At 38.4% G+C, this 18,323-nt stretch overlaps 1 protein-coding gene across 1 annotated transcript in view; it reads left to right on the top strand.

The window, feature by feature from the left end:
- Positions 1-12,848, top strand: part of LOC117688652 (uncharacterized) — a 32,861-nt gene extending 20,013 nt beyond the window's left edge. Inside the window, exons 12-18 of the mRNA XM_066068885.1 lie at positions 68-305; positions 1,556-1,611; positions 1,702-2,196; positions 10,368-10,605; positions 11,856-11,911; positions 12,002-12,496; positions 12,643-12,848. Of these exons, the coding sequence (XP_065924957.1) occupies positions 68-305; positions 1,556-1,611; positions 1,702-2,196; positions 10,368-10,605; positions 11,856-11,911; positions 12,002-12,496; positions 12,643-12,848 (1,784 nt within the window). The remainder of the gene's footprint in view (positions 1-67; positions 306-1,555; positions 1,612-1,701; positions 2,197-10,367; positions 10,606-11,855; positions 11,912-12,001; positions 12,497-12,642) is intronic.
- The last annotated feature ends 5,475 nt before the right edge of the window (positions 12,849-18,323 follow it).

Below are 18,323 nucleotides of genomic sequence, written 5' to 3'. Positions count from 1 at the left end.
AGATTTCGCAATTTGCAGTTAAATCGCTTGCACTTCACCATCCCACATAAACTTGAAATGTTGACAGGTGCAGAAAAGAAAAGTACGAAGAAGGGAGAAACAAAGCAATCAGAAGAGGTTACTACCAATGACAATAAAGTCGAAGAACTCCCCCCAAAATACGTCGATCATGACAATGCTGACGATGACCCTATTCTATTTGATAAAGACATCGGACATCGAAGAACTTCCACTTGCTTCCCGATTTCTACATCCTTGAAAGCTCCCTGGTCAGCCCAAGAGTTGGAATTCCTGCATGCTCAAAGGTTGGCAGAAGTTACCATTCGTGAAAAATACGAACGCTTTAAATTACAGTGTTTAAGATCAAATATTCCTTTCCGTACATTTCGGGCTTTTGAAACAAAACTACAAAGACTTTCAAATAAGTAAATATATGCTGCAAGAAGCATAATTTAATTGCATTTACATTTAACAGTTATGTGAGTTATAAGTCATGTTTGATTATAAGCAGGATATTGTTGATTTCGGAATTTCTACATCGGCAATCACCAAAGCAAATAAATTTTGTCTAAGTTTATTTTTGTCTGAGTATTTAATTTGGAAGTAAATGTGAAAAAAGTAATCTTTGACTTTTATTTCTTTATCAAACATTTATCAGGGAGTTTGTGAAATTTAGAACATTTTTTTTAACTTCTTAAATAGTTTCCGTCGAGTCTATTTTTTGATAATGTATTGTGTAGAGAATGGAAGTACTTAAGAATAAAAAATTGTTTAGATGGCTAAAAGTTTCTTGTGAATCAATCTAATGAACTAAGAACTTCAATTAAATACTGAGAAAGGGTTTTTTTTCTTCAAGGTCATGATTTCACAAAGTCTCCATTTATGTTGAATAAGAAAAATTGAAAATGTTTTGAATTTTTTTTTATCATAGTGTATAATTTATTAATGGTTTAAGTTCGCAGACAGATCTTTGTCCGCAAACATAGCGTACTAAATAAATCACGCACAAAAAAGTATGAATGAACTATTTCACTTCTTTTTTAACTGTTTTATAATTTAAAACGGCAAGATAATCTTTTACCATAACTTGCAATTACAGGACAAAGTAAACTCTAATATTTGGCATTTGCAAATGCTTACTCGAACGTTGAGCTTATGGATTGATGATACACAAGCCGTGTTAACTAGTCTTTCCCATCACTCAGAGCGCCTGCTAACGTTAACACAGAAAGCACAGTCATTGTTTCCTTGTCACTCCTTCAGTGCAGACGGTGATTTTCTTAGGAGAGGTAAGCAATTCATTAATTGAAAGTCATCAGTATACCTAATGATAAAGAATGTTTAGAATGCAAAATTAATTTCTTGTTTGTCTAAAGGAAGTTCAAATAAAAAAATAATAATATTAAATCATTCTACAATTTTAGAATATGTACAGACTTCCATAGATAAGATTAAAATGACTCAATCAAACACAATTGGTTTTGTTCTTATAAAACAAAATATTTTGTCACATACGTTTATTTTAATTATTTTACGATGTTCCTGTGCATTACAGATTCCTCACTTGTCTTGAATTAAATAGCAGTATGGAGAACGACTGGCTATCCGAAGGTAATTTTTATAACATAGATATTGAAACATTGTTTAATATAGCAAGCATATTACAACTTTACATGCATGTTTTTGAATCATATTTGATAGATGAAAACGATCCAAAGTATGAAGCCTTAAGAGAATTTGTCCTTGAGACTCTCGGGAAGTTCAGTCGTAAAATAAGAGAAGTTGGTATTAAGCTTGAAAACCTTGAAAAAAAATTGGACTCAGGAACAGAATGTGCCAAGTTCGAAGCTGATTTGGACCAGATTCATAAGAAAATTGATAAAGAGGTGAAGCCTGAATTTGAAAACGCACTTTCCTTCCAAATTAGTCAAGTGAACTCGAGAATAGACGAGTTAGAAATGGCTCTAGTAAATCCTAAAAAAAGAAAAATGATAGACAATGAAGAATTTGAAGAAGAGGAAACAGAAGCTAAGATCGCGACATCTGTGGAAGAATTAAATGAAAACATAAGAAAAGAAGTCGCGGAAGTGTTCAAGAGCATCGAAAGGAGCTACCGCAAAGAACAGGAAAAAGTTTCGAAGTTACAGCTAGCGTACATTCATTACTGGCTGGGATTGCAGGAAACCATTTCTCCAAGTAAGTATAATATACTCCATGTATAGCAACGGGGAAACGTTTATAGTTAAATTAAGATAAAAGAATGAATGCCAGTTTCATTTATTCGTAATGCTTATGCTTTGAGATAGAATGAGAACTCAAAAAGTGTTGTTTTGTTACAATAGCAAAAATGGTAGACATCCAAAATTTGATAAAAGATGGTGTGGAGGATCGCATATGGAGCGAGGGATGGAAGCCAGACGTTCGCGGGGATTTCACCAACTATTTACAGGACAAAGTAAAGAAAATAGTCAAGAAGAAAAGAGCAATCAACGAAAGAACAAAGCTCCAGCAAGAGCTAAACAACTTGGTTGGGAATGATTTGCAATAAAAGTTTGCTTATGGTTTGTGTAAAAAGAAAAGCATCTGTTCACTAAGTATTGCTTATCATTTATGTTATCCTTTATGTAAACCTTTTGTTAGTGCAAATTTGCTAAAGTAATGAAAGGTAAAAGAAGCAGGAAGCTATATATTATATTAACATTATGTTGATGTAAGGAAAGTAACTTCATAAAATATATGTTGATGTCATTTTTGATAAGAGTAAAAAATGAGTATGTTTTAACAACAAATATGAAAACTAATAAACGAATGAACGATGAAAATAATTTGTTGGTTAGTTTTTCAACAGTCCGCCCAGCGCAACATCAGTTATACATAGTGGATAAAACTTTATCCCTTTAAAAATCCAAGTTTGGGAAAGTTTAATGTATATTTAAATTCAACAGCCTCTGTACAACATTATCCCCGAATATCAAGGTCTGGGATTAGATTTTAGATGATAAACCCGGGATGACCCTAAAAATCAGGGTTAGCTCGGGGTTAGCCCTTAAACTTCCGGGTTGGGGAAGGGTTGGTGGATATTTCATGTGACCTACCTCTGTACAACATTATCCCCGAATATCAAGGTCTGGGATTAGATTTTAGATGATAAACCCGGGATGACCCTAAAAATCAGGGTTAGCTCGGGGTTAGCCCTTAAACTTCCGGGTTGGGGAAGGGTTGGTGGATATTTCATGTGACCTACCTCTGTACAACATTATCCCCGAATATCAAGGTCTGGGATTAGATTTTAGATGATAAACCCGGGATGACCCTAAAAATCAGGGTTAGCTCGGGGTTAGCCCTTAAACTTCCGGGTTGGGGAAGGGTTGGTGGATATTTCATGTGACCTACCTCTGTACAACATTATCCCCGAATATCAAGGTCTGGGATTAGATTTTAGATGATAAACCCGGGATGACCCTAAAAATCAGGGTTAGCTCGGGGTTAGCCCTTAAACTTCCGGGTTGGGGAAGGGTTGGTGGATATTTCATGTGACCTACCTCTGTACAACATTATCCCCGAATATCAAGGTCTGGGATTAGATTTTAGATGATAAACCCGGGATGACCCTAAAAATCAGGGTTAGCTCGGGGTTAGCCCTTAAACTTCCGGGTTGGGGAAGGGTTGGTGGATATTTCATGTGACCTACCTCTGTACAACATTATCCCCGAATATCAAGGTCTGGGATTAGATTTTAGATGATAAACCCGGGATGACCCTAAAAATCAGGGTTAGCTCGGGGTTAGCCCTTAAACTTCCGGGTTGGGGAAGGGTTGGTGGATATTTCATGTGACCTACCTCTGTACAACATTATCCCCGAATATCAAGGTCTGGGATTAGATTTTAGATGATAAACCCGGGATGACCCTAAAAATCAGGGTTAGCTCGGGGTTAGCCCTTAAACTTCCGGGTTGGGGAAGGGTTGGTGGATATTTCATGTGACCTACCTCTGTACAACATTATCCCCGAATATCAAGGTCTGGGATTAGATTTTAGATGATAAACCCGGGATGACCCTAAAAATCAGGGTTAGCTCGGGGTTAGCCCTTAAACTTCCGGGTTGGGGAAGGGTTGGTGGATATTTCATGTGACCTACCTCTGTACAACATTATCCCCGAATATCAAGGTCTGGGATTAGATTTTAGATGATAAACCCGGGATGACCCTAAAAATCAGGGTTAGCTCGGGGTTAGCCCTTAAACTTCCGGGTTGGGGAAGGGTTGGTGGATATTTCATGTGACCTACCTCTGTACAACATTATCCCCGAATATCAAGGTCTGGGATTAGATTTTAGATGATAAACCCGGGATGACCCTAAAAATCAGGGTTAGCTCGGGGTTAGCCCTTAAACTTCCGGGTTGGGGAAGGGTTGGTGGATATTTCATGTGACCTACCTCTGTACAACATTATCCCCGAATATCAAGGTCTGGGATTAGATTTTAGATGATAAACCCGGGATGACCCTAAAAATCAGGGTTAGCTCGGGGTTAGCCCTTAAACTTCCGGGTTGGGGAAGGGTTGGTGGATATTTCATGTGACCTACCTCTGTACAACATTATCCCCGAATATCAAGGTCTGGGATTAGATTTTAGATGATAAACCCGGGATGACCCTAAAAATCAGGGTTAGCTCGGGGTTAGCCCTTAAACTTCCGGGTTGGGGAAGGGTTGGTGGATATTTCATGTGACCTACCTCTGTACAACATTATCCCCGAATATCAAGGTCTAGGATTAGATTTTAGATGATAAACCCGGGATGACCCTAAAAATCAGGGTTAGCTCGGGGTTAGCCCTTAAACTTCCGGGTTGGGGAAGGGTTGGTGGATATTTCATGTGACCTACCTCTGTACAACATTATCCCCGAATATCAAGGTCTGGGATTAGATTTTAGATGATAAACCCGGGATGACCCTAAAAATCAGGGTTAGCTCGGGGTTAGCCCTTAAACTTCCGGGTTGGGGAAGGGTTGGTGGATATTTCATGTGACCTACCTCTGTACAACATTATCCCCGAATATCAAGGTCTGGGATTAGATTTTAGATGATAAACCCGGGATGACCCTAAAAATCAGGGTTAGCTCGGGGTTAGCCCTTAAACTTCCGGGTTGGGGAAGGGTTGGTGGATATTTCATGTGACCTACCTCTGTACAACATTATCCCCGAATATCAAGGTCTGGGATTAGATTTTAGATGATAAACCCGGGATGACCCTAAAAATCAGGGTTAGCTCGGGGTTAGCCCTTAAACTTCCGGGTTGGGGAAGGGTTGGTGGATATTTCATGTGACCTACCTCTGTACAACATTATCCCCGAATATCAAGGTCTGGGATTAGATTTTAGATGATAAACCCGGGATGACCCTAAAAATCAGGGTTAGCTCGGGGTTAGCCCTTAAACTTCCGGGTTGGGGAAGGGTTGGTGGATATTTCATGTGACCTACCTCTGTACAACATTATCCCCGAATATCAAGGTCTGGGATTAGATTTTAGATGATAAACCCGGGATGACCCTAAAAATCAGGGTTAGCTCGGGGTTAGCCCTTAAACTTCCGGGTTGGGGAAGGGTTGGTGGATATTTCATGTGACCTACCTCTGTACAACATTATCCCCGAATATCAAGGTCTGGGATTAGATTTTAGATGATAAACCCGGGATGACCCTAAAAATCAGGGTTAGCTCGGGGTTAGCCCTTAAACTTCCGGGTTGGGGAAGGGTTGGTGGATATTTCATGTGACCTACCTCTGTACAACATGTTCCCCGAATATCAAGGTCTAGGATTAGATTTTAGATGATAAACCCGGGATGACCCTAAAAATCAGGGTTAGCTCGGGGTTAGCCCTTAAACTTCCGGGTTGGGGAAGGGTTGGTGGATATTTCATGTGACCTACCTCTGTACAACATTATCCCCGAATATCAAGGTCTGGGATTAGATTTTAGATGATAAACCCGGGATGACCCTAAAAATCAGGGTTAGCTCGGGGTTAGCCCTTAAACTTCCGGGTTGGGGAAGGGTTGGTGGATATTTCATGTGATCTACCTCTGTACAACATTATCCCCGAATATCAAGGTCTGGGATTAGATTTTAGATGATAAACCCGGGATGACCCTAAAAATCAGGGTTAGCTCGGGGTTAGCCCTTAAACTTCCGGGTTGGGGAAGGGTTGGTGGATATTTCATGTGACCTACCTCTGTACAACATTATCCCCGAATATCAAGGTCTGGGATTAGATTTTAGATGATAAACCCGGGATGACCCTAAAAATCAGGGTTAGCTCGGGGTTAGCCCTTAAACTTCCGGGTTGGGGAAGGGTTGGTGGATATTTCATGTGACCTACCTCTGTACAACATTATCCCCGAATATCAAGGTCTGGGATTAGATTTTAGATGATAAACCCGGGATGACCCTAAAAATCAGGGTTAGCTCGGGGTTAGCCCTTAAACTTCCGGGTTGGGGAAGGGTTGGTGGATATTTCATGTGACCTACCTCTGTACGATTGGGTTAGGGTTAGGGTTAGGGTTAGGGTTAGGGTTAGGGTATAGGCACTTTGACGAGATGCGTGTGCGGGAATGCGGGACTCCGCCTATTAATCCACGTGACTGTCAGGGTTAGGGTTAGGGTTAGGGTTAGGGTTAGGGTTAGGGTTAGGGGTGAGGGTTAGGGTTAGGGTTAGGGTTAGGGTTAGGGTTAGGGGTTAGGGTTAGGGTTAGGGTTAGGGTTAGGGTTAGGGGTTAGGGTTAGGGTTAGGGTTAGGGTTAGGGTTAGGGTATAGGCACTTTGACGAGATGCGTGTGCGGGAATGCGGGACTCCGCCTATTAATCCACGTGACTGTCAATCATTTCTTTCTATAAATATCTGATGATTTGGTGTTTTATCATTCTTTTGATTGTGACTTTGTTGGATTATATGGGTTTTTCACTTGTTAAAGGTAACTGCATTTTTTAATATCATTATTTAATTGCACATTATCCTGCATTCTAATGTTAAGTAGCAATAGATATGAAATTTTATAAACATAGTAGTTATTCCTGGTAGTAATTGATAGACTATTGAATTGATCTATAGTTTACAATTAAATTTCAATTGTAGCAAGATATTCATCAAATGTAGTGAATGATTGATATTAATGAAACTTTTTGATATACTTAATTAAGATAATTACGTTAAAAACTTTGGCTCATTAAACTTAAGGTCTAACATTGTTTTACTCTGTGTTGAACCCGTGTATACACTGGGATCAACTAGGGTATACCCTGAGTTTACCCTGGGTATACCCCGGGTATACCCTGGGTTTATCCCGGGTATACCCTGGGTTAAACCCGGGTATACCCTTGGTGTACCCAGGGTATACCCTGGGTTAAACCCGGGTATATACTGGGTTTAACCCGGGTATACCCTGAGTTTATCCCGGGTTTAACCCGGGTATACCCTGGGTTTATCCCGGGTATACCCTGGGTTAAACCCGGGTATACCCTGGGTTAAACCCGGGTATAACCTGGGTTAAACCCGGGTATACCCTGGGTTAAACCTGGGTATACTCTAGGTTAAACCCGCGTTTAATCTGTGCTAAACCCGGGCAAACTCTTGGTTAAACCCAGCGTATACCCTGGGTTTTACCCGGGTGTACCCTGGATTAAACCATGGTAAAGGCCGAGTTATATTTAGGTTTACCCCGGAATATACCCTAGACTATACTCGGGTTTAACCCAAGGTTGATCTTTGAGAATAGAGTTTAATATATATTTTTGTTAAAAAATTAATTAATTGAGATATAATGCCGGGTAATTATTTCTTATCATCATCTAAGTTGAAAATTAGATATTATAAAAAAAAAAAAAGCTTTTCTCATTACGAGTGTCTAAACACGTCATATTTTTTAAAAATTTTAGATGGATATGGAAGATACGGAACAAACTTTTTCTGAAACGGTGTTGGAGAATTTCAACCTAGCCAAGGCGTACAATTCTGTATCTGAAACACCACAACTCTTTTTAAGAAGGGATGATCGGATTTTTGGAAGATGTCTGACAGTCGATGAAGTAGAAAGAGAAGTATGGTTGAGATATTCCTTTGACATTGATGGATGCGTTGTGGAGTTTAAATCTTTGGCCGCAATAAGAATGCCCGTGAGACATATCACACTGTTTCCAAATGATAATGCAAGTCTACGGAACGTTAGAGGCTTTTTGAAAAAGCACGTCAGATTAACAGAATACAGTAAAAGCGAACTTATGACCTTCTCAAACAGCTTAGGGTTCCAGCTATTTTATGAAAGAGGGTGGGAATGTTGGATAGCTTTAATTCCTATGCACCAGATGCATTCAGTTGCATTATCCATTCAGCAAGTGAGACAACAAGCCCTCGCCACATTTCTTCAGCTGAGAGAGAATTTTAAAAATACACTAATGGCTCTTGCTTTGCGTGGAGAGGCTAGAAGAACTCTCGAAAAGAATGACATAAATGACGTTCGAAAAATGTTCATTTTACCTGACGATTGTTATGCAATACTCGATGCTTTGCAAGCATCTTTAAACCAACTGACCCAAACTGGACTTTTGAGACCAATCATATTTTGCTTCCGCTTTGGTGAAAAAATGACCTGTGGATTATCATTGTCAGATTTTAATACCCAATTTACATTGCGTACAACTATCCATGTTGCTGCAAACATACTGTCAGACTCTGAAGAAGTTGATCTTCTTTGGTCTACTGCGGGATTGCAACAAATCATCGGCCACAGAGGAACACTTTGTACATGCTTATCATTCAAAGACTGTGCCAACTATCAGAGCAATCTAGATGGAAGACCAATGGATATCAAAACTTGTTTGCGGACGATTTGTCGTTTTCCACACGAGGTGCAGTTTGTTCAACTTTACGCTGACATTCCACATCGTCAACCCAATTGTCGATATCATCCAGTGTCGGGTTGCATTGTTGGAGGTATGTGTTTCCCACGATCGACAGCAGAGGCATTCCTACGCGACGCTGATCATTATATATCTACATTGCAAAGCAACTGGACATTACTAAGGAGAAGTACATGTAGGATTGAATTTGTTGTTTCGCAGGATTCAGTTGCTGACCATATAAATGCTATGGATTTTATTAATTTAACCAATCTAGAAGTACTTTTAGAAACTGTACCTCTGTTGGTGCCTTTTCCTTTGCATATTCTAACATGCATTCGACATTTGGGTTTATGGATTTGCAAGGAACTTAAAGAATTATTGAACGAGTATAAAAAAAACAGGAAATGTGCGTGCCACCTGGCAATCCTATCAGTTGGAACTAGCCTCCGAAAAACTTTTGTGGGGAAAGCCACTTTGTGGAAGGAGTACATCTTACTCTATCAATCTAGGACCAGGAGCTCTTTGTCCCAGTAGAAGTTCAACTGACCACTATGGATTTCTATCTTTAGAAGTGTACTCAACCTGTATGCAAAACGAATATAGCATTCCCCCACAAGAAATATGGACAACATCTGAGGTCATATCTAAGATGATAAAACGGTCAGTGGGATTGCACGATCACTTGGATGGCAGCTATGGAGTCATTGGTCGACATTTGGTTGTTGCCTTACTACATGACCTGCACGAAACTGGCAAGGCTGCCAGTTACGTTCTTTTTGAAGATTTCCTACGAGAGATAAAATCTTGCAAGACAACATTTAAGACAGTCGGTGCTGTAACAATTAGATCGCTGGTCAAACTGTTAACAACAAACAGAAGAACAAATTCCCAAATGGTTTTCCCCAGCTTGTACCTGCTCTTGGATAAAAGTAATATATCAGTGGCAGAAGTCATAAAAGCTGGTATTCTTGAACTTGACCTTAAACATTTTCCAGCTGTTACAACATATGACAGGCATGGGAATATGACACTGACTTGGTCATTTAATGATAAATTCTGGACGGTTGTATATGACAAACGTTCTACAGATATCACAGAAAACACACTTGTCACAATATCAGATTTAGTAAGAGGTGAATTGGAAAAACGGGGGCTAATATACCCAAGTAAGATTAAGAAAACCCCAAAGATTCTTCCTTGGTTAACAATGTGCCTTCGAAGGCTCCAGAAAGAAAATATGGATATGGAACAATTAGTAATAACAATGACGTATATCAGCTGTATTGCACTTTTGATGCAGGGCCAATATGTCGAATATGACAGGTTAGCTTTACTGACGATCGACCTACCGGTAGATAAAAACAAACTGATCGCCTTGGAGATTTTGTCAAAGTTGCAATTGGCCAGCTTTAGATTTCGCAATTTGCAGTTAAATCGCTTGCACTTCACCATCCCACATAAACTTGAAATGTTGACAGGAGCAGAAAAGAAAAGTACGAAGAAGGGAGAAACAAAGCAATCAGAAGAGGTTATTACCAATGACAATAAAGTCGAAGAACTCCCCCCAAAATACGTCGATCATGACAATGCTGACGATGACCCTATTCTATTTGATAAAGACATCGGACATCGAAGAACTTCCACTTGCTTCCCGATTTCTACATCCGTGAAAGCTCCCTGGTCAGCCCAAGAGTTGGAATTCCTGCATGCTCAAAGGTTGGCAGAAGTTACCATTCGTGAAAAATACGAACGCTTTAAATTACAGTGTTTAAGATCAAATATTCCTTTCCGTACATTTCGGGCTTTTGAAACAAAACTACAAAGACTTTCAAATAAGTAAATATATGCTGCAAGAAGCATAATTTAATTGCATTTACATTTAACAGTTATGTGAGTTATAAGTCATGTTTGATTATAAGCAGGATATTGTTGATTTCGGAATTTCTACATCGGCAATCACTAAAGCAAATAAATTTTGTCTAAGTTTATTTTTGTCTGAGTATTTAATTTGGAAGTAAATGTGAAAAAAGTAATCTTTGACTTTTATTTCTTTATCAAACATTTATCAGGGAGTTTGTGAAATTTAGAACATTTTTTTTAACTTCTTAAATAGTTTCCGTCGAGTCTATTTTTTGATAATGTATTGTGTAGAGAATGGAAGTACTTAAGAATAAAAAATTGTTTAGATGGCTAAAAGTTTCTTGTGAATCAACCTAATGAACTAAGAACTTCAATTAAATACTGAGAAAGGGTTTTTTTTCTTCAAGGTCATGATTTCACAAAGTCTCCATTTATGTTGAATAAGAAAATTGAAAATGTTTTGAATTTTTTTTTATCATAGTGTATAATTTATTAATGGTTTAAGTTCGCAGACAGATCTTTGTCCGCAAACATAGCGTACTAAATAAATCACGCACAAAAAAGTATGAATGAACTATTTCACTTCTTTTTGAACTGTTTTATAATTTAAAACGGCAAGATAATCTTTTACCATAACTTGCAATTACAGGACAAAGTAAACTCTAATATTTGGCAGTTGCAAATGCTTACTCGAACGTTGAGCTTATGGATTGATGATACACAAGCCGTGTTAACTAGTCTTTCCCATCACTCAGAGCGCCTGCTAACGTTAACACAGAAAGCACAGTCATTGTTTCATTGTCACTCCTTCAGTGCAGACGGTGATTTTCTTAGGAGAGGTAAGCAATTCATTAATTGAAAGTCATCAGTATACCTAATGATAAAGAATGTTTAGAATGCAAAATTAATTTCTTGTTTGTCTAAAGGAAGTTCAAATAAAAAAAACAATAATATTAAATCATTCTACAATTTTAGAATATGTACAGACTTCCATAGATAAGATTAAAATGACTCAATCAAACACAATTGGTTTTGTTCTTATAAAACAAAATATTTTGTCACATACGTTTATTTTAATTATTTTACGATGTTCCTGTGCATTACAGATTCCTCACTTGTCTTGAATTAAATAGCAGTATGGAGAATGACTGGCTATCCGAAGGTAATTTTTATAACATAGATATTGAAACATTGTTTAATATAGCAAGCATATTACAACTTTACATGCATGTTTTTGAATCATATTTGATAGATGAAAACGATCCAAAGTATGAAGCCTTAAGAGAATTTGTCCTTGAGACTCTCGGGAAGTTCAGTGGTAAAATAAGAGAAGTTGGTATTAAGCTTGAAAACCTTGAAAAAAAATTGGACTCAGGAACAGAATGTGCCAAGTTCGAAGCTGATTTGGACCAGATTCATAAGAAAATTGATAAAGAGGTGAAGCCTGAATTTGAAAACGCACTTTCCTTCCAAATTAGTCAAGTGAACTCGAGAATAGACGAGTTAGAAATGGCTCTAGTAAATCCTAAAAAAAGAAAAATGATAGACAATGAAGAATTTGAAGAAGAGGAAACAGAAGCTAAGATCGCGACATCTGTGGAAGAATTAAATGAAAACATAAGAAAAGAAGTCGCGGAAGTGTTCAAGAGCATCGAAAGGAGCTACCGCAAAGAACAGGAAAAAGTTTCGAAGTTACAGCTAGCGTACATTCATTACTGGCTGGGATTGCAGGAAACCATTTCTCCAAGTAAGTATAATATACTCCATGTATAGCAACGGGGAAACGTTTATAGTTAAATTAAGATAAAAGAATGAATGCCAGTTTCATTTATTCGTAATGCTTATGCTTTGAGATAGAATGAGAACTCAAAAAGTGTTGTTTTGTTACAATAGCAAAAATGGTAGACATCCAAAATTTGATAAAAGATGGTGTGGAGGATCGCATATGGAGCGAGGGATGGAAGCCAGACGTTCGCGGGGATTTCACCAACTATTTACAGGACAAAGTAAAGAAAATAGTCAAGAAGAAAAGAGCAATCAACGAAAGAACAAAGCTCCAGCAAGAGCTAGACAACTTGGTTGGGAATGATTTGCAATAAAAGTTTGCTTATGGTTTGTGTAAAAAGAAAAGCATCTGTTCACTAAGTATTGCTTATCATTTATGTTATCCTTTATGTAAACCTTTTGTTAGTGCAAATTTGCTAAAGTAATGAAAGGTAAAAGAAGCAGGAAGCTATATATTATATTAACATTATGTTGATGTAAGGAAAGTAACTTCATAAAATATATGTTGATGTCATTTTTGATAAGAGTAAAAAATGAGTATGTTTTAACAACAAATATGAAAACTAATAAACGAATGAACGATGAAAATAATTTGTTGGTTAGTTTTTCAACAGTCCGCCCAGCGCAACATCAGTTATACATAGTGGATAAAACTTTATCCCTTTAAAAATCCAAGTTTGGGAAAGTTTAATGTATATTTAAATTCAACAGCCTCTGTACAACATTATCCCCGAATATCAAGGTCTGGGATTAGATTTTAGATGATAAACCCGGGATGACCCTAAAAATCAGGGTTAGCTCGGGGTTAGCCCTTAAACTTCCGGGTTGGGGAAGGGTTGGTGGATATTTCATGTGACCTACCTCTGTACAACATTATCCCCGAATATCAAGGTCTGGGATTAGATTTTAGATGATAAACCCGGGATGACCCTAAAAATCAGGGTTAGCTCGGGGTTAGCCCTTAAACTTCCGGGTTGGGGAAGGGTTGGTGGATATTTCATGTGACCTACCTCTGTACAACATTATCCCCGAATATCAAGGTCTGGGATTAGATTTTAGATGATAAACCCGGGATGACCCTAAAAATCAGGGTTAGCTCGGGGTTAGCCCTTAAACTTCCGGGTTGGGGAAGGGTTGGTGGATATTTCATGTGACCTACCTCTGTACAACATTATCCCGGAATATCAAGGTCTGGGATTAGATTTTAGATGATAAACCCGGGATGACCCTAAAAATCAGGGTTAGCTCGGGGTTAGCCCTTAAACTTCCGGGTTGGGGAAGGGTTGGTGGATATTTCATGTGACCTACCTCTGTACAACATTATCCCCGAATATCAAGGTCTGGGATTAGATTTTAGATGATAAACCCGGGATGACCCTAAAAATCAGGGTTAGCTCGGGGTTAGCCCTTAAACTTCCGGGTTGGGGAAGGGTTGGTGGATATTTCATGTGACCTACCTCTGTACAACATTATCCCCGAATATCAAGGTCTAGGATTAGATTTTAGATGATAAACCCGGGATGACCCTAAAAATCAGGGTTAGCTCGGGGTTAGCCCTTAAACTTCCGGGTTGGGGAAGGGTTGGTGGATATTTCATGTGACCTACCTCTGTACAACATTATCCCCGAATATCAAGGTCTGGGATTAGATTTTAGATGATAAACCCGGGATGACCCTAAAAATCAGGGTTAGCTCGGGGTTAGCCCTTAAACTTCCGGGTTGGGGAAGGGTTGGTGGATATTTCATGTGACCTACCTCTGTACAACATTATCCCCGAATATCAAGGTCTGGGATTAGATTTTAGATGATAAACCCGGGATGACCCTAAAAATCAGGGTTAGCTCGGGGTTAGCCCTTAAACTTCCGGGTTGGGGAAGGGTTGGTGGATATTTCATGTGACCTACCTCTGTACAACATTATCCCGGAATATCAAGGTCTGGGATTAGATTTTAGATGATAAACCCGGGATGACCCTAAAAATCAGGGTTAGCTCGGGGTTAGCCCTTAAACTTCCGGGTTGGGGAAGGGTTGGTGGATATTTCATGTGACCTACCTCTGTACAACATTATCCCCGAATATCAAGGTCTGGGATTAGATTTTAGATGATAAACCCGGGATGACCCTAAAAATCAGGGTTAGCTCGGGGTTAGCCCTTAAACTTCCGGGTTGGGGAAGGGTTGGTGGATATTTCATGTGACCTACCTCTGTACAACATTATCCCCGAATATCAAGGTCTGGGATTAGATTTTAGATGATAAACCCGGGATGACCCTAAAAATCAGGGTTAGCTCGGGGTTAGCCCTTAAACTTCCGGGTTGGGGAAGGGTTGGTGGATATTTCATGTGACCTACCTCTGTACAACATTATCCCCGAATATCAAGGTCTGGGATTAGATTTTAGATGATAAACCCGGGATGACCCTAAAAATCAGGGTTAGCTCGGGGTTAGCCCTTAAACTTCCGGGTTGGGGAAGGGTTGGTGGATATTTCATGTGACCTACCTCTGTACAACATTATCCCCGAATATCAAGGTCTGGGATTAGATTTTAGATGATAAACCCGGGATGACCCTAAAAATCAGGGTTAGCTCGGGGTTAGCCCTTAAACTTCCGGGTTGGGGAAGGGTTGGTGGATATTTCATGTGACCTACCTCTGTACAACATTATCCCCGAATATCAAGGTCTGGGATTAGATTTTAGATGATAAACCCGGGATGACCCTAAAAATCAGGGTTAGCTCGGGGTTAGCCCTTAAACTTCCGGGTTGGGGAAGGGTTGGTGGATATTTCATCTGACCTACCTCTGTACAACATTATCCCCGAATATCAAGGTCTGGGATTAGATTTTAGATGATAAATCCGGGATGACCCTAAAAATCAGGGTTAGCTCGGGGTTAGCCCTTAAACTTCCGGGTTGGGGAAGGGTTGGTGGATATTTCATGTGACCTACCTCTGTACGATTGGGTTAGGGTTAGGGTTAGGGTTAGGGTATAGGCACTTTGACGAGATGCGTGTGCGGGGGTTAGGGTTAGGGTTAGGGTTAGGGTTAGGGGTTAGAGGGTTAGGGTTAGGGTTAGGGTTAGGGTTAGGGTTAGGGTTAGGGTTAGGGTTAGGGTTAGGGTTAGGGTTAGGGGTTAGGGTTAGGGTTAGGGTTAGGGTTAGGGTTAGGGTTAGGGTTAGGGTTAGGGTTAGGGTTAGGGTAAAGGCATATTTACGAAATCATTTGCTGTATCAACTCGTCAATGTCACCGAATTGTCACGTGGTCTTTGAAGGGCGGAGTTAAAGGTGGATTGATATATATATAGTGATTGTTGTTTAGGTTAAATTTCTTTAGCAGCCATTTTACCTTACATTTAAACCTGAAACCATAAACTTGATGTTGAACCCTGCATGGGGGTTAAGTTTTGAACTTATACTTCAGTAGAAGCTCTTTTAAGACGAAAATAAAAATCATTTAATGTTCCGGTTTGCATTAAAATTTACAGAAATCAATTAGGCCTACATATTGCAAATCAATTTCAACAAGAGTCCCCCCTCTAACTATTGATAATCATTAACAATCATTTCATGAATATTAACAACACTTATAAGCCTTCAAGTAGAGCAACTCTCAATTTTACAAAAAACAATTTGACGGGTACTTTTTCCCCCCGAAACTGTCCCTTGCTACCAAAAGGTTCTTCGATTTCAACTGATTGTCTATGATTAAGATTACTGTAATATAAGCAATATATTCCAAAAGATTTAGAAGGTTTCCTTGTTGATTAACCATACTGATAATTTAACGAGAAACAGAAAGTCATGGGCTCATTCATTGGGGTGGAACTTTTAAACAAAAGCATTTATCATTTAACTAATGCTGTCTATTTCTTTGTATTGATGTAATAAAAGATAAACTGGGATGTGAAGGTAAATTCCAAAAGCTTGGTGATTAACCATACTGATAATTAAATGAGAAACAGAAAATCATGGGTTCCTTCATTGGGGTGGAATTTTTAAACAAAAGCATTTATCATTTAACTAATGCTGTTTATTTCTTTGTATTGATGTAATAAAAGATAGATTAGGCTGCAAATATTAAAACAAAGAGACTTAGTAGGTTTCCTATGTGATTAAATTGTACTGACATTTCAACGCGAAGCCGAAAACCATGGGTTCCCTCATGGAGGTTTAAATTCAAGTTAAAAGCACATTTCTTTGAAATCTTACTGATTATTTCTTTGTATTGATGTTGAAAAGATACAAAAAAGGTGCCAGAATAGATTCCAAAAGATTTAGGAGTTTTCCTTGGTGATTAACCATACTGATAATTTAATGAGAAACAGATAATCATGGGTTCTGTCATTGGGGTGGAATTTTTTAACAAAAGCATTTATCATTTAACTTATGCTGTTTTATTTCTTTGTATTGATGTTATAAAAGATAAGTTAGGCTGCAAATATTAACACAAAAAGACTAAGTAGGTGTCCTGTGTGATTAACTGTACTGACATTTCAACGCGAAGCCAAAAACCATGGGTTCCTTCATGGAGGTTTAAATTCAAGTTAAAAGCACTTTTCTTTTAAATTTTACTGGTTATTTCCTTGTATTGATGTAATAAAAGTTAAAAAAGGGTGCCAGGATAAATTCAAAAAGATTTAGGAGTTTTTCTTAGTGACTCACTATACTAATTTTCTCTGTATGAACTGAAAATTATGAGCTCTTTTCTGGGCTGCAATTTCTGAATAAAATGATTTCTCACTTAATTAATGCTGATTTTCCCTTGTATTCATTTAATAACAGGTAATTTAGGGTGCACATATTAATCAAAGCAGGTTTAGGGTTAGGGTTAGGGTTGGGTTGGGGTTAGGTTTAGGGTTAGGGTTGGGTTGGGGTTAGGGTTAGGTTTAGGTTAAGGGTTAGGGTTAGGTTTAGGGTAAGTGTTTCGGTTAAATTGAAGTAGGGTAAAGGCATATTTACGAAATCATTTGCTGTATCAACTCGTCAATGTCACCGAATTGTCACGTGGTCTTTGAAGGGCGGAGTTAAAGGTGGATTGATATATATATAGTGATTGTTGTTTAGGTTAAATTTCTTTAGCAGCCATTTTACCTTACATTTAAACCTGAAACCATAAACTTGATGTTGAACCCTGCATGGGGGTTAAGTTTTGAACTTATACTTCAGTAGAAGCTCTTTTAAGACGAAAATAAAAATCATTTAATGTTCCGGTTTGCATTAAAATTTACAGAAATCAATTAGGCCTACATATTGCAAATCAATTTCAACAAGAGTCCCCCCTCTAACTATTGATAATCATTAACAATCATTTCATGAATATTAACAACACTTATAAGCCTTCAAGTAGAGCAACTCTCAATTTTACAAAAAACAATTTGACGGGTACTTTTTCCCCCCGAAACTGTCCCTTGCTACCAAAAGGTTCTTCGATTTCAACTGATTGTCTATGATTAAGATTACTGTAATATAAGCAATATATTCCAAAAGATTTAGAAGGTTTCCTTGTTGATTAACCATACTGATAATTTAACGAGAAACAGAAAGTCATGGGCTCATTCATTGGGGTGGAACTTTTAAACAAAAGCATTTATCATTTAACTAATGCTGTCTATTTCTTTGTATTGATGTAATAAAAGATAAACTGGGATGTGAAGGTAAATTCCAAAAGCTTGGTGATTAACCATACTGATAATTAAATGAGAAACAGAAAATCATGGGTTCCTTCATTGGGGTGGAATTTTTAAACAAAAGCATTTATCATTTAACTAATGCTGTTTATTTCTTTGTATTG

Source organism: Magallana gigas, chromosome 8, assembly GCF_963853765.1.
Source record: "Magallana gigas chromosome 8, xbMagGiga1.1, whole genome shotgun sequence".
NCBI classification, from domain to species: Eukaryota; Metazoa; Mollusca; class Bivalvia; order Ostreida; family Ostreidae; genus Magallana; species Magallana gigas.
The sequence above is the reverse complement of the archived record's forward strand: the minus strand, read 5'-3'. Positions and strand labels throughout refer to the sequence as shown.